Source organism: Agelaius tricolor, unplaced genomic scaffold, assembly GCF_023055355.1.
Source record: "Agelaius tricolor isolate 1412-34295 unplaced genomic scaffold, bAgeTri1.0.p SCAF_3, whole genome shotgun sequence".
NCBI classification, from domain to species: Eukaryota; Metazoa; Chordata; class Aves; order Passeriformes; family Icteridae; genus Agelaius; species Agelaius tricolor.
Window position 1 is genome coordinate 45,767,435 of NW_027269263.1, and position 26,124 is coordinate 45,793,558.

The window sequence follows — 26,124 nt, forward strand, 5'->3', positions numbered from 1 at the left end:
ATACACTTTTAACACAGTGATTCTAAAACACTTTATCTGGGACTGCAGAATTCAGGTGAGTTGATATTCTGGAATATTAAACAAACAACAGATTTAAGAAGAGATCTGATTTCATTACCCTTCATTTGACTACCTAGAACAAGTTCTCTTGTAAGAATGAGCCTATTTTCTTTTTTCCAGAACATTGAAATATTTTCAGCCTTAATAAATAGAAAATCTTTTAGACTACTCAGGCTCTTTAAATCTTAAAAAAGAAACGGCTCTAAAAGGTTAAAAATTATTATATTGCTTTTAAATTCTTTAAGGCTTAAAGTACAATATTGCTGAGGCTACGAACTACATGTGGATTTAATTTCACAGTGAAATCCCAATAAAAATTCTCCTTGGAGCTCACCTTTAAATACAATTATGTATGAAATTTTCCTTATCCAGGCCAGAGCCAGGATTGGCAGCAATGAAGAGGCCGGCAGTATAACCCCTGAGCTGCCCATGGGTACATATATACATCTCATACATCTCATACATCCACTGCACGTGCACGGACACGTGGGCACGGCTGCTCCCACCAGCAGTTGGTTTATAGACAGAAGTGTGAGTATTGTTACCTCTAGCCATGATCATTTCCATATACAGTAACTGAAACCTTATCTTATTGTTCCAATAAAGAACTTTCTGGAGCCTCCTAATCTTTTAACACCAGCTGTGCCTTCTGGAGATGAATTACCCATTTTAATGATACAAACTTTTTTGAAAGCCTTGCAGATGTAAATGACTGCTCCCTCAAGACCACTTAATGCCAAACCCCCTTCTTTTTAAACAGTCTTTCAAGAAAGTTCCAAAAGCAAAACATACCCAGAGTATTCCCTTTATTGCCTTGGTTAGCTACTTGGATATTACTTTTTCCTGCACTGTTTGTACCTGCTAGGGTTCTTCAGTCCATTTCATTTGTACTTTCATCTACAATGTGTTCTATCACTCATTCAACCCCCTTTTCCTATGTTATTTTTTCATTATTTTTCCTGTCTTTACTCTTCATGGGTGCTTTTTCAGAGCCTTATTATACTTACTGGCACAGAACCCATTTTTCTCTTGGTTCATGCTGCTGATCTCTGCCCTGAGGAGAGGCAGCTGGTCCCTCTCTGACCCAGTTCCTCTCCACCAAGGCTGCAATTTCTGGGCCTCATATGCCTGCACATTTTTACAGCAACTTGTTTTGGGCTGATCCCAGCCCAGCATATTGACCTGGCACAACCTGTAACTGCCTCCATTACAGGCCAAGGCACTCCAAATCATAGATAGGCAGTTTTGCAGAAAGAAAAAAATCTAATTTGGATGTCCCCAACTGAGTGGAAAGTATCATTTTGAGCACATTTAATAGATTTATTAACTTTAAAAGAACATAGAAGCTGATAATTTCTTTAGAATCCAAGTCATTACTGAGGCAAGGCATTTCCTTCTCCATCACTGGTCTCAATCATTTTTCCACTATTATGTATGTGAAAAGAGGAAACCTTATCCTTAGGTAGTTGAGTGTCCTGTACCCAGCTTTCACTAGGGTGAAAAACCATTCTCTTCAGTCCTTCAGGTCAGAAAAAAAAATCCTCAGCAGTTAATATTAATTATTTTTTAGAAGCTTTTAAGGCAAGTTTTCACAAACATATATCTAAGACATTTGCTTTGACTCTAAGAATTCATCAAAGTGTTGTGGCTGAATAGATTTCCTTGCAATTTCCCTGCAATTTCCTTTGTTTTAGGCCATGGGCCAATTCCTGCCCCACAGGAAGCCACTGTGTGCTAAAGTTGGCCAGGATGGCCTCAGGTGGCCACCTTGCTGGAAACTCCAGTCCAGCAGGGATGAACAAACACCCTTCCAGTAAAGTTTTTCACCAATCTGGCCACGAATTTTCTTTCATGGGGAAATCACCAACCAGTGCTCAAACTCCTGAGCCATTCAGTATCCAGGGCTCAGCTGTGACCTGCCCAAGATCCTTCAGAAGATTCTTGAGCAAGCCCAGCCAATACAGTTGGTGATGGTGATCTTGTAGAAGTGCCATATTTTGTATCTTCTTGTGTTCCTGATGGCAGGAATGAATTGCCACAAGGATTCTGGGGGAGAGTTACACGGTGGTTGGAAGAGTCTTGGCATAAGTACATCCTTCCAGAGCTGCATCAGTTTATGCAGAGACAACTCTGCAGCAACACTGTCATGCAGAAATGCAAAGTAAACACTGCAGGGTTTATGTCAATTTTTCAGCAGCGTCTCTGCAATGAACAAGAAAGGCAAACCAGGCATAGAAGTAAAAAAGATCTCTGATGCATTCCCTGCAGGGACCAGGAAGGGCACAGGCTGTGGTTCCCTGCATGGACCAGGAAGGGCACAGGCTGTGGTCCCCAGCAGGGACCAGGAAGGGCACAGGCTGTGGTTCCCTGCAGGGACCAGGAAGGGCACAGGCTGTGGTCCCCAGCAGGGACCAGGAAGGGCACAGGCTGTGGTCCCCAGCAGGGACCAGGAAGGGCACAGGCTCTGGTTCCCTGCAGGGACCAGGAAGGGCACAGGCTGTGGTTCCCTGCATGGACCAGGAAGGGCACAGGCTGTGGTCCCCAGCCCCAGCAGCCTGTGGGTCATGTCCGGGCCATCCAGGCAGGGCTCTTTGGTGCCTTGCAGGTGTGAATGTCCACCACCTCCAGGCAGTCCTGGCAGCGCACAGCACAGCACCAGTGGAACTTGCACTCACATTTGGTCATCCTGCTGACGCGGGCGGTGTCGTAGCCCCTCCCGCAGCACATCACCTCACAGCTGTCCATGCCACGCGACGTCTGGTTGCACACCCGGCCGGCTGTCCCCAGGGACCCTGCAGAGGGAACGCACCTAAAGTCAGCAGGCAGATTTTAAGGAAAGGCAGCAAGCATATGGAAATAGGTATGATACTTTGATACTTTAACATCACATCACCCAGGATTCAATATCAAGCCAGGAAAATGCCTATAAAGGTAAAATTGCCCCCATATTTTGCCTAGGAATCAGGCCTGGAGACGAGGAGGAAGAAAACAGATGAAATGCTTCAAGGGTCTGCCTGATTCTGTTAATATCATCATGTTTTGCTTCATCTTTCCCTGGAACTTTCTTCCCCTTGGGAAGAGTATCTGCTCCCAGGGACTGTCTGAAATGGAATGCCCAGGTGGAGCATCTTCATGGTGCTCAGGATATCATGAGCTTTGCTGAGGAGCTCTGGGTGTGCAGGAGAGGGCTAGGAGAGAAGACCACAGAATCTGGTGGCTGTGGGGACTCAATGGGTAGAGTAACTGTGCTGCCTGTGATTAAAAGTCTTGCAGAAGTGAGAGCAGAAGCAGCCCGGGCATTTGGCATCGCTGCTGTGTCCACCCATAGGCCCCATTCCAGCAGTTCAGGTGGCAGCTGAAGATTTGCTGCTCTGTGTTCCTCTCATCCCTCTGGGTTAACACTAAGGGTTCTTCTCCCCTTTCATGATAAGATTAGAAGAAACTAAATTATAGCCTGCTGTGGACAGCAAGGGGGAGAGGAACCATACCACACCTTGTCATGTTCTTGAAACACTCAGGAGGAGTGGCTGAAATGCCTGTGCCTATATGGCACAAAATGGCTCTGTAAGGCATGTCTGAGTCTGAACAGTGACTGTACCACGTAGGAGCCACTGTTCATCTAACACAAACTGATTTTAGGGTACATTTTAGGATCAATACTGCTGCTGACAGGTTATTACCACCAAACTGAAAACTTCATAAAAATTAATTGCCTCACCTAATTTCCTGTGTATTGCTATTATGAATCAAATGGAGATATATTCAAAATTAACATTCTTCTGACATTTTCCATAGACCTGATTGCAACTCCATTCTCTTCTTGGGCAAGGTGATACTCCCTAAGTAATGGCTGTAGTCAGTAAATTAACTGGAATTATTTTACAAAGTGTATTTGCAGGTGCACACTGAACATGAACAATTTACCTTCTTAAGGAAAACTAATACACGCAAACATTAATTAAAATTTGCATAAGCCAGGATAGCAAACCAATCTTAATTAATAAAATGTAAACTGCAGTTAAATTGTAATTATTAATAATTTAGGTTGAATGAATTCCAATTTTAGTTTTTTCCCCCCTATGGTGAATTTATGGTTGTATGCCGTGATGCTGCTGTCTCAAAGCAGTTTATAACATACAAGTGTTTACTGTTTCTCCATTCCTTGCTGCCTTCCCAGCATCAGGAAGACTTCATATTAAATGGGGGCTGACCCCAAATGAGTAATGCAATGAGGGGTCTCAGGAACTGGACCAAAGTCACCTTCTCAAACTGTGCTTTTTCATGGGACCAACACATGATCCAGCCTCTCAGCCATGGGGGTGCCAATTTTCTTCTTTTTCTATCAAACTTAGGACAGTCTTCAACTGCTGTCTTGGAGAAGTTCTTCAGCCCCTAGAACACATCTCAGCTTCCCTCCCATGGCCTAGATTCCTGTACTTATTTAAATATTTAAATATGCATTGGGTAGAGGTATACACCTGGAGAGCATCACCATGGAAGGGCTGGTTCATGTCCTGCCCACCAGCCCCCAGCTCAGCACAGGGGCCCAGGGCCCACCCCAGAGCTGCTCCCAGCTGCTGAGCCTGGCCCTGCCCAAGGCTCCTGAGCTGCAAACGTGCTGCTGCCCCAGCCAGCAGAGATGTGCTGAGCCACCCCAGAGGGAACAGACAGAGGGAAGAGAAACCACACAAAATGGAGCCAGAAACAGGCTCCTGCACCTGCAGCCTTATCAATCCCAAATCTCCTTGGGGTCTGAGCATGTTCATGCTACTGCCTATGGACCAATGCTCTGCATAACGTCCTGGGGGAGATTGCTGAACAGTGCTTCAAAGTAAAAAGTAAACCTTTGATATTTGGGAGAGCATCTCAGTTTGCTGTAACAATCAGCCATGTGGTGCCTCAGGCACATCCTGCACCAGGAAATCAGCAGCAACTCCTGCTCCTGGCTACTGTCCCTATAGCCAGTGCTGGCACCTGGGTCCCCTGCAGGAGCGCAGGAGAGGTGGCCCCAGCAGTGACCCACATGGGCACACACTACTCCCAGCAATCCCTCAGCTGTGCAGTTCCCAGGTGCACTGGGGGAACTGGCATAGCAGGCATAGCAGTGATGCCAAGAGGCCTCTCCCAGATCTTTTTGTCAGGAATCACTCCATGATGGGGGAAGAGAAACTTCCAGTGGCCTCCAGTGCCTGCAGTCTAGGCAAGCTGAGGAGTCAGGGGGATGCAGAACTACATGATGCACCTATGGTCCCACAGGAAGCCTGTGGCAGAAGAAAAGCCAGATCCTGCTTCCCAGCCATCACACTCTTCTCCATCCATGATTCTGAGCAAAGAGCTGGGATACCTGAATGTAAGTTCTGATGTTTGTGTCAGCCCACAGCAATATCCATCACATCCCAGACTGTGCAAAATACAGCCAAATTCACAGAAAGGGTTATTAGACATTGGAATGGATTTCCCAGGGAGGGGGTGGAATCACTGGCCCTGGAGATGTTTAAGGAAAGACTTGGTGTGGCACTTAGTGCATGATCTAGTTGACATGGTGGTGTTTGCTCAAAGGTTGGATGTGATGATCTCAGAGGTCTTTCCCAACCTAATTGATTCTGTGAAGAACTTTTAAAAGCATTTGTCCTGCTCTCTCTGTTCAGACCAAAAAAACATTACAAAGGCCAAGCTTGTGACCCACATGATTAACATTCTGTATCAGGAATTCACACCAGTGAAGGAAAAGCAAAGCTGCCCTCCACCTCAGCACAGCTCCCAGCTAGGAACAGAGGTGAGTCATGTCATTTGGCTGCTGGAAGTGAAGGAAGAGCCCCTGTTCCCCCACATCCAGCAGGAGCTGCCCAGAAAGCTTTGACCACATTCCTCAGCTGAGGCACAAGGTAGTTTCCAAGTTCAGTGTTCTTACTTCCAGATGTAAGGGGAAATCACACAGCACTAAAGGACAACCTGAGCAGGATGCACCCACTGCTTTCAACAGGAGTCTTGCCACCAGCTTCAAAACCAAAATTATTTCAGCCACTAACAGACAGTCAGAAACTGGTATCATCTGATGCTGACCACAAAACATCAACATTTACTACAATGACCACAACAGGGGACTTAATTGTCACAGATTGTGACAAAAGTGAAAACAAGCTCATATAAAGGCTTAGTTTTTGAGCAAAACCAACCTTTTTTTAAAGTTCAAACAGCATCTTCAGAATCCCTGCAGCTTCTCTAGTGAGAAGGAAAAGACCAATAACCAACAGTGAGGAGCCAGACAAATTACTGAGCTCCTTGGCAGGCCTGAGTGATGAAGGCAGCAGAAGACACTGCACAAAATAAGGCAGAGTTTTCTGCCTGCTACCTGCAATGCACCTCCTCATCACTTATGAGGCAGGAGTAGGTTCTAACTTGTAAAAAGTTTTTGTACAACCTCTTTGTTTTTATTTCAAATGTTGGAATTGCCATGCCTACACACATTTTACCTGCCAAAGCATCCACAGCTTTTCATACTGCCAGCTTCACAGCCTGCACATCAAGTCCTTTCTTCTCAGTTTGCACAGTTATTTTTGGAAGTCAACATGTGTTATGTTGAAAAATATTTTCTTTCCATCCCTACAGCCCTAAAATGTATTTATTAGTATATAATGAGAGCTTTTTCCTTCTACTTCTATTGATTAAAATCTGGTGTCAAGCAATAACATCCATTATTAGACTTTCACACACACACACACAAACAAAAGCCAAAAAAAGGTGCAAAACCAGTGAAATTCCCAATTATAGTTTTCTCACAAGTATTCTTGGGGAAAAAACAATTGAAAGAAAAGGTTCACAGAAAAGCAACTCTGGAGAGCACCTGGATCTTATAGACAACACTCAGTAGAGTAGGGCTGGAGAGAACAGGCAGTTCTCTCTGGAGACAGATCTGTCTGGAGGGGCTGGGATTTCCCAAGCCAGCACTGAAGAGATGGCCATGAGTTGATAAAAACAACAGTTTACCTAGGATGACTTTTAAAAGCTCTCTGGGATGTTCTATCTCTGTTTCTATCAAATTTTGAGTATGTAATTTTGAGTAAAAATTATTTCAGGAGAGTTATGTGTGCAAGGTTAAATGAATTCTGAACACTTCTGAAAAATCTTAATTTGGTTCTTTGTGAAATCTTAAGGCAAGGAAAGAGGTGGTCAGGTTATTAGATTATCTTGCCATTGAGTTACTACTAGTGATTTCCCATATTTTACCCCTCCTGAAATCAATTACCCCTCTTTTCCTTTCTAGGAAAAAAAAAACAACAACCCAAACAAATAAACAAAAAAACCTCAAACAAGCAGAAAAACCCAAAAAACCAAAAACCAAAAAGACCCAACCCCCCCCAAAGAACTACATTTTGGGGTGTTCCATGTATGCATGTCCAGCTGCCCCCTCAGACAGAATGCCAGACCCAGGGTGGAAGCTCCAGTGGGGGAAGAGAAGGTATCTGCTTTTTTCCTGGGTATGCTGCTGATGGCAGAATCCTTGAGCACTTTTAAGTCACTGGTTCCTATGTGTTAGCACAATCAAGCCACAGAGCACACTGGCTTGGACATTTTAGTTTGTGAAGTTGTCTCCTGGTCAAATCATGATGCTTCATAAGGTTTTCTCTGTGAATCCTTCATTCAGCTCCAACACTAATCAGCCTAATTTTTTTCCCTGAAGCCCTAAATCACTTGAATTCCCTAGAGAATGATAGGCAGAACTGTATTGAATGACATACTAAAACATTGTGGCATTAGATTCAGCTGACACTGAGATGCTCCTCGCCTATTTCCAAACTCTGACTTCCACAATCTCATTTCATTTGCAGTCATTTAACAAGACTGCCACTTTGCCATGCTCAACAAGGCAAACCAAAAAAATGTGGTGCAGCTGCCAAAATCATCTCCCTAAAAGTCAGATCAGGTTTTTTTTGTGTGGTTCTTTCTTTGCTCCATGCAAGCAGCAGGGCATCCCACATACCAACAAAGGTTTACTGCATTTTTCTAAAAATATGCTCTTCCAAATAACCACATTCTCTGAATTCTGAGCAGCAAAAAAACACCACCTCAGCTGCAGCTTATATTGAGCTGAGCCAAAAAAATATATCAGACTTTGCCATCTCTGGGCAGGCTTGTCAGTGTCTGGCAAATGCACATAATACACTGTGGTGAAAAATGCCCACTCTCCTCCACAATAACAAGACTGATAGATGAGATTAGCCTAAGTACAAAGAGATGATTAAATGGATTTTTGACATAGAATTTGGTAGTGTACAAGTTCTTCTACCAGGGGAAAAAAATAATGTTTTTTACAATGAATGAGGCAACACCAAGAGATAAATGTTTTGAAAAAATCCTAGTCTGCAAAGTTATTTCTGCATGATGCCACAATATATCTGTTTATTCACTTGGATTAGACTTTACAGTATCAGCCACTATTCAAGGAATGGTATGTGCTCATGCAGGTAATAAACATCACCTGCCAAAATAATAAATAACATTTAAAATTATGCTGACAACTCAACTAACCAGAAACAGTGTCCAATGTAATTGTACTGGATGAAATTCTGCATTCACTGAAGTCAATAGTACATGACCAGGAATTCACATATTGTTCTTATTTAAGTACAGCTGTTTTGCAATGTTTATTCCAAGCAAACTTGGATTGTAAACATTCAGCAGTGCCAAAAAGAGTTGAGCTGCATTGCTGTCCAGATACTTACAGATTTGTCATTTGGGTTGCAATCTGGCCCGTTATACAACCTATTAATTAGTTCCACAACTTTCCTCATACATTACTCAGTCTGCCTCTCTTTTCCAAATTTCTGGTTTTCTAGTTGCTAGTTTTTAATTGCCATATCAGAAAATACTGTACATGGGTCAAGAGCTGTTAGCAGGTTTCCTGGTGCTTGGCAGTGCCTTGAATTCTGTAACACTGCTAAGTGTGTCTCTATTGAACCTCTGCAGCAGGAAAATCCAGTGCTAACACCAGCACCAATACTTTATCTCTTCCCACAGGGGCTGGCACAACTCTCCAGAAAATGTGATGGTTGTCATGGACAGAGCCAGCATTGCCTCATAAAGAGGAATAAACAGCTGTGTCACTCAGCCAAGCCTGCTGTGTCCCACCCACCTCTTCTCTTCCATCCACCTGCACGTCCTCAGCTGCCTCACCCCCGTTACCCACAGCTGCCCTGACTGGTGCAGGCAGGGCTGGGTTGTGCCTCCCACATTAGATGGGGACAGGCATGTCTGCAACCAGGCTCCACAGTCACAGTGAGCTGTGGGAAGGTGCAGATAAAGGAGGCACTGCAGTGGTAAGGTAACAACGTGGAAAGGAAGCAATGCAACAGGAGGTGGCATCAACAGGCACCTCTAGAGGCAGCTCTGGAGTGAGCTGTGTGGCACAAGAGTGAGTGTGCCTAGTATGGACCTGCCTCACGAGCACAACTCAAACTTGTACTGAAAGCAGCTTTGCCTTACAGCATCTCCAGGGCTCCATAGCATCTGGCAGAAACTGCTGAGATATATTAGAACAACTGCCTGTTGTACACCTAGGGACATCAAAGAACTATTGTTCTTGTAGTGAGTCCTTCCAAAACATCTTCTTTCCTGTTTCCTGCTGGTTACATGCATGGATTTATTTTTATATATATGTATGTATATATACACATACATATATATAAACACATACACACATTTGATAAAATTAAACTTTTTGACCTTTGAAGTACAAATGTCTTAAATAAAGGCATTCACATGTAATGATAGTGGCTTACCTACATCCCTGTCCCTGATACAGTAGTCTGGAGAGCTTTCAAAGTATACCAGGTCATTCTTAGTTGGCTTCTTAAATTTCTTATTAGCCACAGTGAAACCTGTGCCATCTTGATTCATGACCACCTGAATTGCTCCATTGTATTTCTTCCATAGGTAATCTCCTGTTCTCCTGAAGTCTGCCATGGCCAGCCAGCAGGTCCTTAGGGTGCAGGATCCACTCACACCGTGACATTTGCACTCCTGTTTCAAAAACCGCTTCACAGCCTGTTTAGAAATGCACAGGTAAATATAAATATACACAGGTAAAACAAAGTGTAATTAACTAATTGCTTCTCAGCCCTTTTCCAGCCATCCTGTAGTGCCAGGCCTGCGATGGACCTCCAAATTACGGTCTGTAGTGACACCCACTGGTAGCATCCAGTCATCCCCATGTGGTTGCTCTGCTCTGCTTGCTTGACTCACCGTGCACACAATCCTCCTGGTGGGCTTACCTTCCTGCTCCTGCCAGTCAGCCCAAGGATCGGCGGGGTCTATAGTGCCAGGACACAGACTGGACACGAGCAAAGAATCAGAAATGGCCACAATCATTCAGCGCCTTGGGAGGTGAAGGTGCCCCCTTTCCCCATTGTTTCAGCTGCAGGATTGCCGTGCTGACCACTCTGACCCTCTCCAGCTCATCTCCATAAAGTCACCCTTTACCCTGAACAGCATTTCAAATATTGCCCAGAAATTCATATATAAATTATTTTTAAAAGACTGTGTAAAGCATTGTACCTGTGCTAGGCATCAGACCTATGCAGAATCTTAAAATACAGTATACTTAAAATGCTTATACAGATTTTAACCAACATTTTAGGATAATATCTTCATTAGTTTGCACTGGAGAGATCACCCTTATCATTAATTTAACATCTGGATAGTATTAAAGCCATTTCAGCTTCATCTCAGACATTTAAGCTATCTGTATGATGTTGGAGAACAACAGATGGGTTCATAGACAGTAAATAATTCATTCCTAATTATGTAGATATGGATATTTGATCTATAAATATTATGCCTTAAGGGTTCATGAAATATGAACTTTTTAGAGTTTGTACAAGAGGAATGTCATCATGGGAGGAAGGTAAGAGAGAGGAAAGCTCCATGATTAGAAGTGAGACTGATACACAGTGGGGCAGCCTTTTCCAGTCAAGCACTTAGTAATAAAGTGAGAATGTATTATAAAACCAAAGGATGTTCAATTTTCTTTCTAACTTGTAAATGATATGAATACTTCAAAGAAGTCACTGGCATTCCCACAGCCCCATTTCATTGCCATATCACAAATCTGGGATTTAAGCAGATGCTTGGTTTTAGTTATCTGAGCAGAAATCAATTTAACTACTTGTATGTCTAAAACAACTTTCTGGAATAATGTAAGAAGCACATAGGAATATGGTCTCTTTTTTGTCAGCAATGCTCCTATACTGATATACAGCATATTATGTTCTTTGATTCATATTTGTTCTATTTGTTTTTTCATTAGCACAGTTAGAATAGTTTTTGGAATAGTTTTAAAAGAGATATATCAACACCCCTTTTGGGGGCAAGAAGAAGCCAAGGGCACAGATGGTCTTGCCTAGGTCAAAATGCCAGCCCTGTTGGGTGGCTGAGGTGGTGAGATCCCTGCAAAGCTAAACCTCTACTGTGAATACAAAACAATGTCTCTGTCCATAAAGCAGGTCCTAGAGCATATGAGAACATATTCATTATTTTAAATGGAATATATTTATTAAAATTTCTTTTTCTAAAAATCTACCTTACCAGTACTACCTAAGTATTTGGCAGAGGTGTTTTTAAAACTTAAAAATAATAAGATGCTCAAATACTACAAAAAGTACTTCCCATCATGGAACTTATTCAACCCTACAAAAATCTTTGTGTTGTAGACTTCAGGCTCCTTTGGACAGTAGCAGAAACATGACCACAGTACTGCATTAGCCTATCATTGATCTGAATAGCTTCATCTGCCTACATTACATATTAATTATGCCTGCTGGCAATAGGCAGGTGGAGGAAAGATGCTGAAGAACAGAAGTTTTTCAGGAAAATCATCTACTTGCAGTACAAAAAAAGATCAGAATACAAACAACTTAATCCCTATTAAATGTACATTAAGGAAGATTTTATGTATTAAATATACATAAAGATAAGACATAAAAAGTTTCTACAAATAATTCCAGATGTGCTTGGTTTAGCACAATAAAACAATAAAATTTTTTTTTTCTGTATTTCAGATGTCATGGGAGCAGCAAATTTTTAACATGTTTTTAAAAATGAAACGGCATATTCCAGTTTCATGCACCATTCTTTTTATTGCTACCACCACAAAATGTTAGCGCAGCTATTCCTTAGCCCTTGCACCAGAAGTGGGCAGTACACCTGGCAACTACTCCTCCTACTCACCTTCAGTGTGAAGGTAAAGACTTTTTTAGCTGAAATTCAGGAATGGCATTTTCATACAATGTTTAGGAAAGGGGTTGCAGGTCATGCTACGAGGCCATTGCCTTTTGGAGGGATGTGTATTTTGGATTTTTTTCTTTAAAAAATCTCTGCTCACTTTGTGATTAAGTTTACCATATACATACAGAAATGGATAGAATGGGTTTTTTTCTCTAGAGTTATTTTGAATTTGCTCTTTGTCAAGCCTGTTCTTCAGTGTGATCTTCAGCCTCTCTTAGGAATTTGTATTCTGTATCAATGAAAAAATAAAACTCCTGCTTATATAAGAACTAGGCTCAAAATAAAACCTCCATCCAAACTGATCCTGAGCTTAGACCCCTGCTTAACTTCTCACACAAGGAGTGACTAAGTGACTCCAATAGGAGTACTGTTAGGCAGTTGAATTCAGTCTGTTTGTAGATCTCGGTCACACTGAACCTCCAAGGAAGATAAAAACAGCAGCTCAGGCTGCTGCTCTTCCTGTATTTCTCCATAGCTGCTGAGACCAGACAGCAAGAGCCAAGCATTAACTGCCCCAAACACAACAGAGCTGTCAAAGACCATCTCTAGGCATCTATTGCATGGACACCCACCTTCCTTCCAGCTCTGTTGTTGTGAAGGTTCATCAGTGCCCTGGCATCTTTTCCTTTCCGTTCTTTGGCATCCACAAAGGCTCTGGCAAATTTAATGCCATAGTCAATGTTATCACTGCAGCCACCCCAGTCAAAATGGCCCTTGCTGTCCTTGGCAGAGCCTTTCTTCTTGGGATCACAAGAGCAGGATTTCAGCTCCCCTTGGCTACATGCCCTGGTGATGGCAAAAACAACTCCAGCAGAAGAGATGGCGTGTACGAAAGCAGATTCTCGACTACCTGAAACAAAAAAAGTCACTTTAAATATCATTGGGGTAGCTACTTTGAGTGGCTGTCCTATATCCAAGACAGTTAGACTGGACTTTTTTGCAGAGCAAAAGATAAACTAGGCTGAAATCACACAAATACACATTCCCTGGAGCCAGAATTAGTCATGGCTTAAGCTTGGACCCCTCCCTGGTAAAAGCTCATCAATATAGTGTTAGAGTTGGGAAACATTAAACATTTGCTTTTGATATTGATTCATATACTTTCATGGATCAGTTGTTTTGTACAGATATGTGAATAGGACAGCTGGTATTCCTATCATGTTTCACGAATTTAGAAGAATATATGAAGTGCTATGTAAGAGATAAGTTTAAGAAATTATTAAATAGGGACACTAAAACAACATGCATATTGCAAAATACTGCAAGTAACTCTTGAAACTTAGACTTTCCTCTCCTGAAGCTCTTGGAATAGACTTTCCTGTTTAAACAGTGCTAGGGAGAAAACTTGGGTGTTATTTTCTGAAAAATATAAGTTAATATTATGTTTTCTGACTAGAATCAAGCCCATAACTGTAATTCACACAAATAAGTTCCATTAAATCAATGGCACCGCTTGTGTCATGCTTGAGGCAGGATTTGGTCTGGCAGCTGTGACTTCTTCATGCCAGCTGCTCTGGCAGCTTTCCCATCTCCTAACCAAGATACTTTATTATACCAAAGATTATCTGAATTTCTAGAATATATCTATTCATAGACAATTAGGTACATATTTCAATGCAATAATTGCTTTTATTTTAAGATGCATTAGTTTACAATACAGAGCTACATTACACTGCCACAAATCTATTTATGGTAATGGAATATTTTCCTACTTTTAAAGTTTTTAGCATAGGAAGATTAACAAGTAGATTTTTTTGTGCAATATCTAAGACAACTTGCAGTGAGAGAGACCTCTTTGCAGGGCTTGTAAGCCTTAAGCAATGTTAGTACAGTAAAAGAGTATCCCAAAGACAAATGTTAACAGTGACTTTTTTGTAGAGGCAGAATTACACCATAGAATTTAATATTTAGTATTTCAGTTGCAGTAGCACCAATATGCTTAACTTACGAATGGGCCCTCAACTGCCACATGCTGTGCAAGTCTTTTGCAAATGGCAACTGGGCAAACCATGCCTTCCCTACCCTGCCTTCAAAATCAGGCAGGAGTTGCCACGGCTTGTTAGAAATCACGCTCTTTTGAAGACTTGTTTCTGAGAAAACTTATCCAGAAATATCAAAAATTTGCAAAGTGTTAATTAAAAAGAAACACTTGATATTGTTGGAAGAGAAAAGGTTTATTTGAGCTTATTGAACTAATCAATTTTATTAGACCACTATCAAGCTACATTTCCATGGCAATCACAGCCTGATCAGGCTCAGTGCAGAGCTCAGAAGCCTGATGCTGTCATTCTCTCACACGAGCCAACAGTGAAAACTTCACTTTTGGAAAAACTGCATTTTTACTTTTTTTATTAAATAGCCTCATCATTATTAGGCTATGTTCTGCCAGACATGTTTTCCTGAATATCAGACAAACCTCACTGAAAACTTCAGCCTATGGGTGACGTTACTGGTTACTCACAAATAATTGCTAAGGGAACATGAAGCTGGTTACAGGAACCAATGGCTCACCAGCAGCAAACGGAGCATGGAGTGAAAATCCCGCTGCCTGGGTCAGTGCGTCTGCCATTCTCCTCTCTGTCCCTGCCAGTGGGGCAATGGTCCCAGGGTACTTTCCTACTCCCCTCCTTGCAGGTGCCATGCTGCTCACAGCTTAGAAGAATGATGCAGGGCACATTCCAGGGACACAAGTGCCAGGGCAGGGTCAGTGCACTGGCTGCACACCAAGGAAGGCCATGTGCACAGGGTGTGGCACTTGGTGACAAGAGCTGCAGTCGCTAACAATCTCAGCAGGTTTATCCCTCGGGTAAGGACATTCTGACACTGTAACAAATCCCAGCCATTTCTTAGGGTCAAAAGGGCCACATCTGATATTTGAAGACTCACAATGCCTTATTCCGACCTTTAGATGACAACACTTCCCTGCTTAACCATCCTTCCTCAGTTGCTTGAGGTCTGCACAAGCCCGGCTCACCTCTATCAGATGTGTGCCCTGCCTCTCTCTCTCTCCCGGAGCCTGACCTGAAATGCCGCAGTGCCTGGAGGGCAGTGCTGCCCCAGCATGGGCTCACCCCGCAGTCAGCACAGCCCTGGAGGCACTGCACCCTGCTGCTGCCCTTCCCCGGCAAAATGCCCCAGCGGCAATCGGCCCGCAGGAGGAATTGTCTCCTGCCATCCCAGCGCACGGGGCTCTGTTTGCACTTGAGCTGCCCCTCTCAGCAGGCCCCATCCCGAGTCCTGGTATCCTGAGGCTGGGCTGTGATAGAAAGAAAGTCTTCTGTCCTGCTGCCACATTCTGATGCCTCAATTTCCCTGTAGGCCTTAATAAGTGGGTTTGATATCCACACCAAAAAAAAAAAAAAAAAAAAAAAAGAGAAGTTGGGAGCTGCAGAGCTAGCTCCTAATATGCCAAAACTCCACATTGTCTCCCTGATTTGATACAGGCTTTTAAGAAATAGAGACCTTTGTGTCTTCATATATGCTACTCTGCTGTCCGTGAGACCCTAAAATAACATTGCATGTCCTCTTCCTTTCCTCCCGAAACATAAAACCAAGCTTCACCCTTGCTAAGGATGAAGGATACACGAGGATGGCCACCGCTTCTCATCATTCCCGCACACTGCCCAGGGGGTGCCAGCCCCAAAACAGCCCCGTTACCCTTATGAGGAACACTTGTACCGTCACGCTGACTCTCCAAAGCCCCTTTTACCCTCGGGCCGCGGGCTGCAGGCCCCACCCGAGCCCGGGCAGCCCCTCCCTCAGCGCGGCGGGCCCCGGCACTCACTGCGCAGCAGGACGCGGCCGAGCAGGCGCTGCCCCCGCTCCAGGGCGTTGCAGTCCCAGCGGTGCCGGCGGAACTGGTGCTGGCACTCGGCCGTCCAGGCGGCCACGCCGCGGCCGATGGAGAGCATGGCCTCGGGGTGCCGCCGGCACAGCTGCCGCTGCCGGCTCACCAGGCCCGGCACGTTGTCGCACATCACCCGCGAGGAGCCCACGGCGCCCATGTACCTGCGGGAGGGAAAGGGCAGGGCAGCGCCGGGGGGCCGCGCCGACCCCCGGGCACCAGCCCCGAGGGAAGCAGGGTCCTCCGCGCCCCGGAGCCTTCCTCCGGCGGGTCCCGAGCTGCAGCTACCTCTGCCTTTTTGGTGGGAATCCTTTACAATTAGTCATCGACCCTGTGTTTTTTTAATAACGTGAAGTATTCAGGAGAACCCCAAGCCCCGCTATTGCAGCTCCGCGCAGTACTTAAAAAAAAAACAACAAACCTTGAAAAAATTAAATTACATCATCTGTATCCAGATGGTCTCTATTAGTCCTGAAACATTTCGAAAGGTACCTTTCATAAAATCCAAACTTCTATAGGTGTCTTTTGAAGGGATCAAACAGAAGAAAATGTCCTTTTCTTGAATTTTCATTATTTTATACGATCATGAAATCGTTAATGCCGTAACTTCCAAAAAATATATATTTAAGTCGCATTTAGAAGACACCATGACAAAAAGCCATCACAATAAATAACGTTTATACGACTAAGGACACAGATAGTCATTTTATTCAAACATGCCCAGTCTGATAAATCGGCCTTTGATCGCGCGTCAGCCAGAGTCAAGGTTAAATGTGTTCCCCAGGATTACAAGAAGGGGTTTAACTCCTCTCCTACACCAAGACTTTCCAGCCTGGGCTTTTTTGGGGTCCCCAGTTTGAGGGGCAGGTTTATGTTTCCATTCTAAGGCGTTTTGCAGCGAGCTGCCTGAGACGCCCCACGCCGACATCAACTATCCCTTGAAGCCGGGCCCTGCGCTGCCCGCCGGGCTCTCAGCCCCCTGCTCTGGCACTTTGCAGTTCAGCGAGGACTGTGAAGGAGGGAGGGGCGGGGGAGGGCGAGGAAGAAGGAAAAAATAAATTAATAATAAAAAAGTAGCGCCGCTGTAGCCAATTCCCAGCGCCGCCGGGGCGCGGATGGGCGGCTGCCAGCAGCGGCGGGCGGCAACCCGCGCCCGCGCCCCTCGGGCGGGTTCCCCTCCCGCCTCCCTGCCCTCCTCCCGCTCCCTGCGCGGCCCCGGGCGGTGCCCGCTGCTCCCGCCGGGCTGGGACCCCCGCACCGCTGCCGAAAGCCCCGGGTAGCCCCCGCAGTTGCGCCGTGCTTATACGGAGGAGGTCGGAGAGCCTCGGACGGGGTGTGGAAGGAGGTGCCGCCGGGACCGTCTAAATCCGCTCGCTTTAAGGCCCGGACTTTCTGGACCGGAGCAGCTGGGAGCAGCGAGCTCTGCTTCTGCGAGACTAAGAGGGAGAGGCTTCCCCCACCTTCCCTAAATCACAATTAATCCGACCCCACCTTCCCCAAGAGCAAATAAAAATTTCTGGAATTGCACAGCTTACCACCATGAGGAGGTGACTGGTGGGGTCGCCCAGATCAAGACCAAGGGAAGAGACCACCAGATCCCAGGGAGAAAGTTCATGTTAGAAAGGCTTCGGTCCACATCAGGTCAGTTGCGGGGGGCAGAAGAAATCCCATGGAGCAATAAGGACGAGCAGGGGCAAACGCAGCTTGAGGGCTACCTTTCCCGTGGGTCAAAAGCACCTTCGCATCCCTACGCGCGATCGCGGAGCTTACTGATCCTCTGCCGGGATACGGGGGATGCCAGTTGGTGCAACGCTCCGGATTCCTCTCGGTTCGCCCTGCACCAAATCCCTCAGGACATGGAGTTCAGCCCCGCTCCCATCCTTCATATTTGCCCCGATCCAGCTCTTCCCTGCAGTCACGGCAAAACTGAGGGGCTGGTGTGGGCTGCTCTCAGACTGGGTGGGTTCTGCTTTGGTTGGTGTTTTTTTTTCCTCTGAAACTCTGATGGATGAAATGATGTCAAGAGACACTGGGGGAAGAGGAGGAGGTAACACCTCTGATTAGGCAAGGAATCCCGAGGAGCCAGTTGCTTTCCAATAACCCTACAAGCAGACAGTGAGTTCAAACCCGCCAGCAGATGTTACGCGACCTGCTGCGGAGCCGGCGGCGAACCCGGCAGGCTGTTACAGACCGGCAGCACTTGGCACCTCTCGGGGTTTGGCACGACGGCAATTCATGGCTCGGTACGCGCACCCGCGAACACCGAGCACGGAACGGATCCGCGATCCGGTGCAAGCAGAGAAGGAGAGAACCAGAGCAGTCCCGCTACAGGATGGACACCGCCCGGCCGCCTCCCCTCGCCACGGGCCCCGCAAAGCCGGGCCGGCTTCTCCGCGTGCACCGGCGCGCCCCCGCCCCGGGCGTCCCTGCGCAGCCCCGCACCGCGGGGACTCCCGGCCCATGGGCTCCGACACCGGGAGCGGCTACGCGCCCCATCGCGCCTGAATCCCGGCATGGGGCAATCCACAGCCGCCGCACCGCTCCCCGGCCCGAGAGGCGACAGGCGGCCCCCGCCCGAAAGAGGGGAGATGCGGCCGGGGCTGGAAGCCAAGACAAGAAGAAGGGATTTAGCAACTTTTTCACTTCGTAACATTTCTGCACAGCAAATACAGGGTTAACACATATTTCAAACAACGAACCCTCATTACCAACCTGGAGATGCCCCACTTCCGAGACAGCATTCGTTGGCTGAAAAAAGGACAAATAAATGCCCAAGGTTGCTAAGTGAGTTAGGGACTACGCAGCTCTTGTTACTAAAAGAAGCCTGCAGTTGTTAACTCCAGGTGAAAATCCTGGAAGAGCAAGCAAGGAAGCACCCTTTAAAAGCTGTTCTTCAGGCTGTATATTACAGCCATTCTCGTGTTCCTCAGTAGAACTTCTCAAGATTCCAGACATTGAACTAGATGTAGGCACCATTTCAGAAAGAAAATGGAAAACGCAGAATTATGTGAAGTTTTGAGGTGCTGACATTCACCCACTACTAACTTAACCTGAAAGAAGTACCTCAAACAATCCTCAGAAATCAACACCAAACTACCACCCTCAACTGCAATGTCAAAATCTTTTGACTGCAAAGACTTTCGAGTAAGAATAATTGAAGCCTGGGACACATGAATGCTTATACAACTGTACTTGCCCAGAGGCAACTACAGCTCCTCTTACTAACTCCAGCAGGTCTTAAAAGCAACAGATGAGCATTCAGTATCTATTTGATAAAATGCAACCAGTGTAAAAACACTCCAATTTTTAGCTTCTGGCCAACTTATTTCTTACATTTACAATACACTTTGGGTCAATTACTGGGGCAGAAAAACACCACTGAGGACAGCAAATTCCAGCAGTATTTTAGACCCATACAAAGAAAGGTACAATCCTCCCTGCTACCAGTTTCCTCGGGCTTGCAGTAAAAAGCTGACTTCTCAGAATTTCTCACACCCTTCTGTATTAACAGGAGCTCCTTTAACCTGTGGCTACTGCATTAGTAACTTATCACATATCCTTTTCCCTTCCACTAGTCATATGCCCCATCTGCATTCCAGCTTTATTGCTATTCAGATTGTTTCTCCAACCCCTCCACTTTGTGCCAGCCCTACAGAAGTTCACCTTGGATCCATTATATCTATTAACAACCACACTCTCACTATAAAGAATGACAAAACAGGCAAGTTTGGAAAGGAACAGGGGAACCACACTGGTTTTGCATGGCCACGTTCAGGGGTAGCAGGGGGTCACAGGGGTGATTTCTGTGCAAAGGTGCCAGAAGTTTCCCACATGTCTGACAGAGCCAGCACCAAGATGAACCTGCCACTGCCTAAGGTCAAACCCATCAGTGATGGCAGTTGCACCTATGGGACCACTATTTGATGATGCAAAAAAACCCCTCTGCAATAGCAATTGTGCCAAAGTGTGTTAGACATGAGAGAACAGCTGTGGAGACACCCAGGCCAGTGAAGAAACAAGGGGGAGAAGGTGCTCCAGCTGCCAGGGCAGATTCCCAGGCAGACCACAGTGAGTCAGGCTGTCCTCCTGCAGCCCACACAGGTCCATGGTGAAGCAGAGATCCACCTGCAGTCCACCGAGAACCCCACAACTGGGTTCAAGGAGCGTGTGACCCTGTGGGAAGCTCATGTACAGCAGGGTCATAGAAGGACTTATGCCCTACAGGGACCCACAGTGGAGCAGTCTATTCCTGAAGGATTGCATCCCATGGGGGGAGAGGGGGGAACCCACATTGGAGCAGTTTGTGAAGAACTGCAGGCTGTGGAAAGGACTCAAGTTGAAGAAGTTCATGGAGGACTGTCTCTCTAGAGGGAGGGCTGGTTCCTGATGCAGCCTGGAGAGGCTGCTGGCCTCCCTTGCTGCAAGAAAAGACTGAATCTAGAAATCTGTAGGTGTCTTCAACAGTATTATGTGCAGAGTTTCTCATACAGCTAAGAAATCATGCCACATGCAAAACAGGTGACAGTGGAGTAGCCAGAGCACAGAAAGCCCCTTTTTTCTGCATACCTTTTGAAATCGAGCTGAGGTTTTTCAATACTGTAATGAAAATAATGTAGTTAAACCTGTATTTCTACATTCAAAAAAAGACTATTTTCAGGAAAGATGAAGGCATGGAAGGCTCATCTGACATTTTTTTTAAGAAAACCCCCAACAAACTCTTAAGTAGAACACATATTCCCATATATGCTACAGCCAGTAGCACCTCCTAAAAGAACTGAAAATCCTTTCCCAGAGGTATCTCTCTAAGTCCCACTTCCAGGGACTATGGCTCTGTAATATATGAAACTACACCATTTGGATCAGGATAAAAACTAGAAGTAATTGATCAGGTATTAAACCTGCTAATATCACATAATTCATTTCATGTCAGTGATACCCCATTGTCATATCTCACTCAGATCTCACTACAGCCCCATTACCTGAAAATTCCTATTTCTGGAATAGGGGAATTAAAATTTTCAACTACACACTTCCCCCCCACCTCCAGAACAATGAAATGACAGCACATGTCTTCAAAAGCAGAAATCTGCAGTTCAGATACCTGTTAGGCCTTCAAGGCTTTGTAGCCTTGCTACCTACTCACAGGTATCAAAACTGTAGTCTGTACATAAAGATCCAAAGCAACATTTGTAGTACTTTATAGTGTGTATTATTACATTTGTAGTAACACAGGAGTTTTATTTGAGAAAGACAAACTGTAGCTTTTGCAGAACTGGTGAAATAGAGAAAGCAAACGCAAACAATCATCTGCTCATGAGGAAGTGATAGCTTTGGGAAACACCTGTAAGGGTTAGAAGACAACAAAAGATAGAAGAATAAATTGTACATTTTAAGTCTTGTCCTCATCAAGGCACTTGGATGAAATAAAAGATAAACCAAACACATGCTGAGGGTAGTGGAGAATATAGTAGAAATACACCCTCACTCTTTCACAATTTAAGAATACACATACCCTGTAAGACCCGTGCAATACAACAATACCCCAAAATGCTCTTTATTACTTGTAATTGGCTAGCAGGAATAATTAAGGGTGATGTCTTACAAAAGACCAGGTACTGCACAAGTCAAATTTAAAGAGCAGGGCAAATCCCAAAACACAGAAGAGAGACACACAAGGACAAACAAGTCACAGCCTATCTTAGACAGGAAAATTTAAAAAAAAATCTTGCAGTTCCTTCAGATCTCCACAGGATCACCCAAGACCCTAATTTTACACAACAGCCTATAGACTCAGAAAAGGCCTTGGTATGAATAATCATCCCTATGAAGACAAGTTAGGTATCCAATGACAGTTCCAAGTAGGAACCTCACTGCATCTTTAAGCAACCAGGTATCCCACAGGGTTTGGCCCGAGGTCCAATTCACTCAATCCTCAGCATCCCAATTTGCACTACTGTAGGAGGAGAACAAAAGCAGCAGGGCTGCGAAGTTTACCTGCTTAATACATGCAAAGCTCTTTAGCATTCTCCTCCAATCCCCTCATAGATGTGCAAATCATTGTATTCTTACTGTTCTGGGATAATACTGCAATTTGATGGCTTGCAGAAGGAGGCCTCTCAGCAGGCCGTTTCCATATGAAGGCTCCCTTAGGAGGTGCTGGTGGGGGTAAGAATTCTGAAAGTGTAGCTCAAGGGCCACACGTTGAAGGAATCTTTTTCTTTGCTTCCTGCCCTATCACTACCATATTGTGACACCTTGTCAGAGAATTTGAAAGAGGCAATGCAACAATATGAAAGTGAATAAAGGATATTGAAATGCTCCATCTAAGCCCAAGTTTGGAATCCAAGAAGGTAAATGCAATTTCATTTTTTCAAAGTTATATGGTATGTTAAAATATTCTTTGTTCATTTGGCTCTTTAAATGTCCTCCTCATGCAATGCAGTTTCTGATTGACCAATTAATGAAAACAGCTTAAACTGGTTACTCTAAGACCTTGCTTCTTATGAGTGATTTATGGAATTTTGAACACTCTACTTAAACAGTACAGGATGCTGCTGGCATAAAGCCTATGTTTAACTCAAATGATGTTCACATGTGTGTTTGCAATCAAGACTATAAGCACCAGAAACAGGTGATCCATAAGATAATTCAAAAAGACCAGCTTCTTCCAAATGTATCACGGACATCATCTCCTGAAGTTCAGACCTTTGACTCCCTTCTGTAAAAACCACTTTATTATAATGCTCACACTTGAAAAAAAAAATTTACGAGCAACTATCATGCATTACTTTTTTCTCCGCTAAGTATTTTACACCAAAGCCATAATAATTTAGTTAAATACTGATAAAACTTCTCTGGAGCAGATTTTTGGTTCAACTGCAAGAGCTCCAAGTTAAGCTTAAAAGGCCTCCAACTGACCAGATCTTTTCTTCAAATTGATGGGAAAAGAGTTTGAATTTTTGTTGTCTCAAATGTCAAGATCTACTAGTGACAGGAAATGCATCTCTTGAAATGAAAGCTATATTCAGTGTCCTTTGAAGTGTCCTATGCAATTGGTCACTTAAATGGGGAAGTAAGGGCTAAGAAGCAGAATCTTTTGAAGAGCAGAAACTTTATGAGCAGTTGAAATAATTCCACTTAAATAATGCAAAAGTACATGTAGAAAACAGTCTGTACAACATGCCTGGCCACTCCCCCTCCACTACCAACCCCAGAAACCCCAAAACACCTTCGCCCAACAGAAACTCCCAAAAGACATTAGGTGTCAAAGTTCTAGTACTACCTGTGAGCCAACCCATCACTGAGCAACTGCATTTGAACTGTATTTTGAGCTAATTAGAGGAGGAGAGGTGTGTATATAAAAGGTGATGTTCCTTCCACAATACATGCCCTGTTAGTTTAGGATTAATTTTAAGTTCATATGAAGAACCAGAGAACTATTTTTTAAGTATTTCCTTTTATATACTTTGTTCATGCTGATAGAATGCTCATTTTCACTTCTGGTAGATGGTGGTGGTGGTGGTGAACACAGCTTATCCCTTCTGACACCAGTTTGGGAGCAGAAGGAAGCAGAAAAAAAGAACCCAACTTATGTTGTTTTTACCTCTGGCCTCATCACTCTGTAGGATGTTCCTGGCATCGAAGGACAAAAGGAGGGAAAACAATTGCAGTAACAAGGAAACACACTAACACCCAATGCAATTCTCTAAGAAAAGCAGAAAACAGCAGTAACAATGATTGGAACAGCACCCAAGTTGTTATCTTCTCCTTTCTAGTCTCTAGAGGGAATACCAAAGGTTAAGACTCTAGACAACATTCTGAAAACTTAGAGACCAAGTTTCATACACCCATTCAGGTTCATGTTTTTTAGACTCTTTTTGTTTCATTTTGAAAGAAAAATTTTCCTTCCAAAATATTCAGCATTTTTACAGATGCTTACTGAAACCTACAAAAACATAACTAGTTTGAATTCACTTACACCAACTTCCTTTTTTCCCAACATACCTGGTTTAGTAAGCAGATCAAAACCAGTTACAAATGTTTCACTGTGGGATTACAAACACCTTTTTAAGTGGAGAAAATATTAAGAAAAAATTTGTAGTGAAAGACCAGACCAAGAAAAACTTTCTAAGTTGTCTGCATTCTTACAGCAAAGTACTATTATAATCCTTTTAATACATGTGATGAAACTCTTAATAGAGGTGAGTATCCCTAAGGAAGCAGATTTCAGGCATAATATAAGTATCATAATTCAATAGGAAATTACTTTTTAGACAAAATGCAACAAGATCTCCACAATTCTCTTGATTGTGAAAAGAAAAAAAATACATTTATCTCTCTGCAAGAGAAAAGATCTTTATCAACATAAAATTGAAAGTGATACTTAAAATATTTTAAACCCTGCCAACCCCCAAAATACATCTTCATTATAATTTTAAATACAAACATGTGATATATAGTCAGAATTTGCTTATATTCACCTCTGAACAGGTAAAAACAAGAAAACAAAACTAATAATTAGTAAGCAATAATCACAGTTTTATGCAAAAAAATGAAAAGCAGCTTTGACAAGATTTTAGACCTACATTCTATACCAACAATGAATTTCAAAATAAAACCCTAAGATAGTCTTAAGTAACTGTTTTAATTTTTAATAACTCTATTTTTAGATCAAAGTACACACTAGATACAATTACTACAGATATGATGAGAAACAACACTAAACTTAAATTCAGGTTCTCTTTGCTACTAATTTAATTACACATAAGAAAAAACCAAATCCAAGCAATGTTACCACTCCCATTTTTACTAATCTTTTTTCCAAGGTGGCTGCTTTTTCTGGAAGTTTCACTTGCTTAGGTTTATTCTTTTCTTCATACTGAGACAGATGTTAAATCCATGTAAAAAGCGCAGAAAAAAAAAAAGTTAGTGTGAAAGCTTCTTAAGTAGATTATAAAGTACCCAGTCATAAGAATCTGCATGCATCTAGGATAGATATTACTTCTTTCTGTCTCTGTCCTACTTAATTTGAAATAAATGTGTGTAAACGTTCACCTTATCTGATGTTATTATTTTGTATTCTGTAACATATATATTCTAACATAATTATTCTGTAACATATATAAGAAAAACTGTTCATTTACAAACTTAATTACTAAGGAGTAAACCACTGCTATTATTAGATGTTACAAAAATCTAATAACAAAATAACTGAACCTTGACTGTCAAATGTTTTAGCTAGAACTTCTGCCATTTAATTACTAAAAAAAACCTGTTTATTTAAAAAGAAAGTTAAATAGGTAACAGATTAGACTTACTCAAAATTACAGGGAGAGTGGAAAGTACCTAACAAATGCCTTCTCAAATACATGTTGAACCTGAGTGGAGCCTTGTCATAAAGGACAGCAGGGTTAGGTTCTGATTTCCTACCTTAGTTACAATGCTTGGAAGGCTGTCTCATTTACCATACTTTCAAAAATCATATGCTAAGACATTTACTGCTGGCAAAGTCTTGTCATGACTAAGCTTAGCAAACAGTACTGAAAACTTCAAGGGAATTTATACAAACCTTTTATGTAACTGTGTCACTTAAGATTCACAGGTTCACAATAAACGCTCGGGTGCTCTACATTCAAAAGTGCTCCATCACAAATTAAGTAGCACAAAAATGTCTTGTATTAAAGTATTCATAAGTGAAATTTATAAAACATAACAGGATTTTAAAAAGAAGGATTTTCTTTCTTGAAGTAATTAGAAGACTGTTTCACGCAGGATACAAAGACATTGTGCTTTGTCTTGATAGCTATAAAAACCTTACATACTGATAAAGTCAAGTGGCACCAAACTTGGAACCCTCCCAGCCCTTATAACTGGCCTGCATATATAGGAGGCAAATATATACACAATTGATGATTGCATATGCAAAAAAAGGAATAAAT

At 43.4% G+C, this 26,124-nt stretch overlaps 2 protein-coding genes across 3 annotated transcripts in view; both read right to left on the minus strand.

The window, feature by feature from the left end:
* Positions 1 to 999: 999 nt before the first annotated feature.
* WNT2 (Wnt family member 2) lies at positions 1,000 to 18,931 on the minus strand. Of its 2 annotated transcripts, XM_071423701.1 has the most exons (5): positions 17,722 to 18,931; positions 16,127 to 16,350; positions 12,915 to 13,192; positions 9,840 to 10,104; positions 1,000 to 2,852 (listed from the first exon to the last, which is right to left on the minus strand). In XM_071423701.1, the coding sequence occupies exons 1-5, from the start codon at positions 17,799 to 17,801 to the stop codon at positions 2,623 to 2,625; spliced, it is 1,077 nt and encodes a 358-aa protein (XP_071279802.1). In that variant the 5' UTR covers positions 17,802 to 18,931; the 3' UTR covers positions 1,000 to 2,622. The 2 variants fall into 2 exon arrangements, with proteins under 2 accessions (XP_071279802.1, XP_071279801.1); XM_071423700.1 differs by lacking the exon at positions 17,722 to 18,931 and having other exon boundaries at positions 16,127 to 16,389.
* Positions 18,932 to 20,443: 1,512 nt separating this feature from the next.
* Positions 20,444 to 26,124, minus strand: part of ASZ1 (ankyrin repeat, SAM and basic leucine zipper domain containing 1) — a 40,004-nt gene continuing 34,323 nt past the window's right edge. The window contains exon 13 of the mRNA XM_071423702.1: positions 20,444 to 25,064. Coding sequence (XP_071279803.1) covers positions 24,918 to 25,064 — 147 coding nt within the window. The 3' untranslated portion in view covers positions 20,444 to 24,917. The remainder of the gene's footprint in view (positions 25,065 to 26,124) is intronic.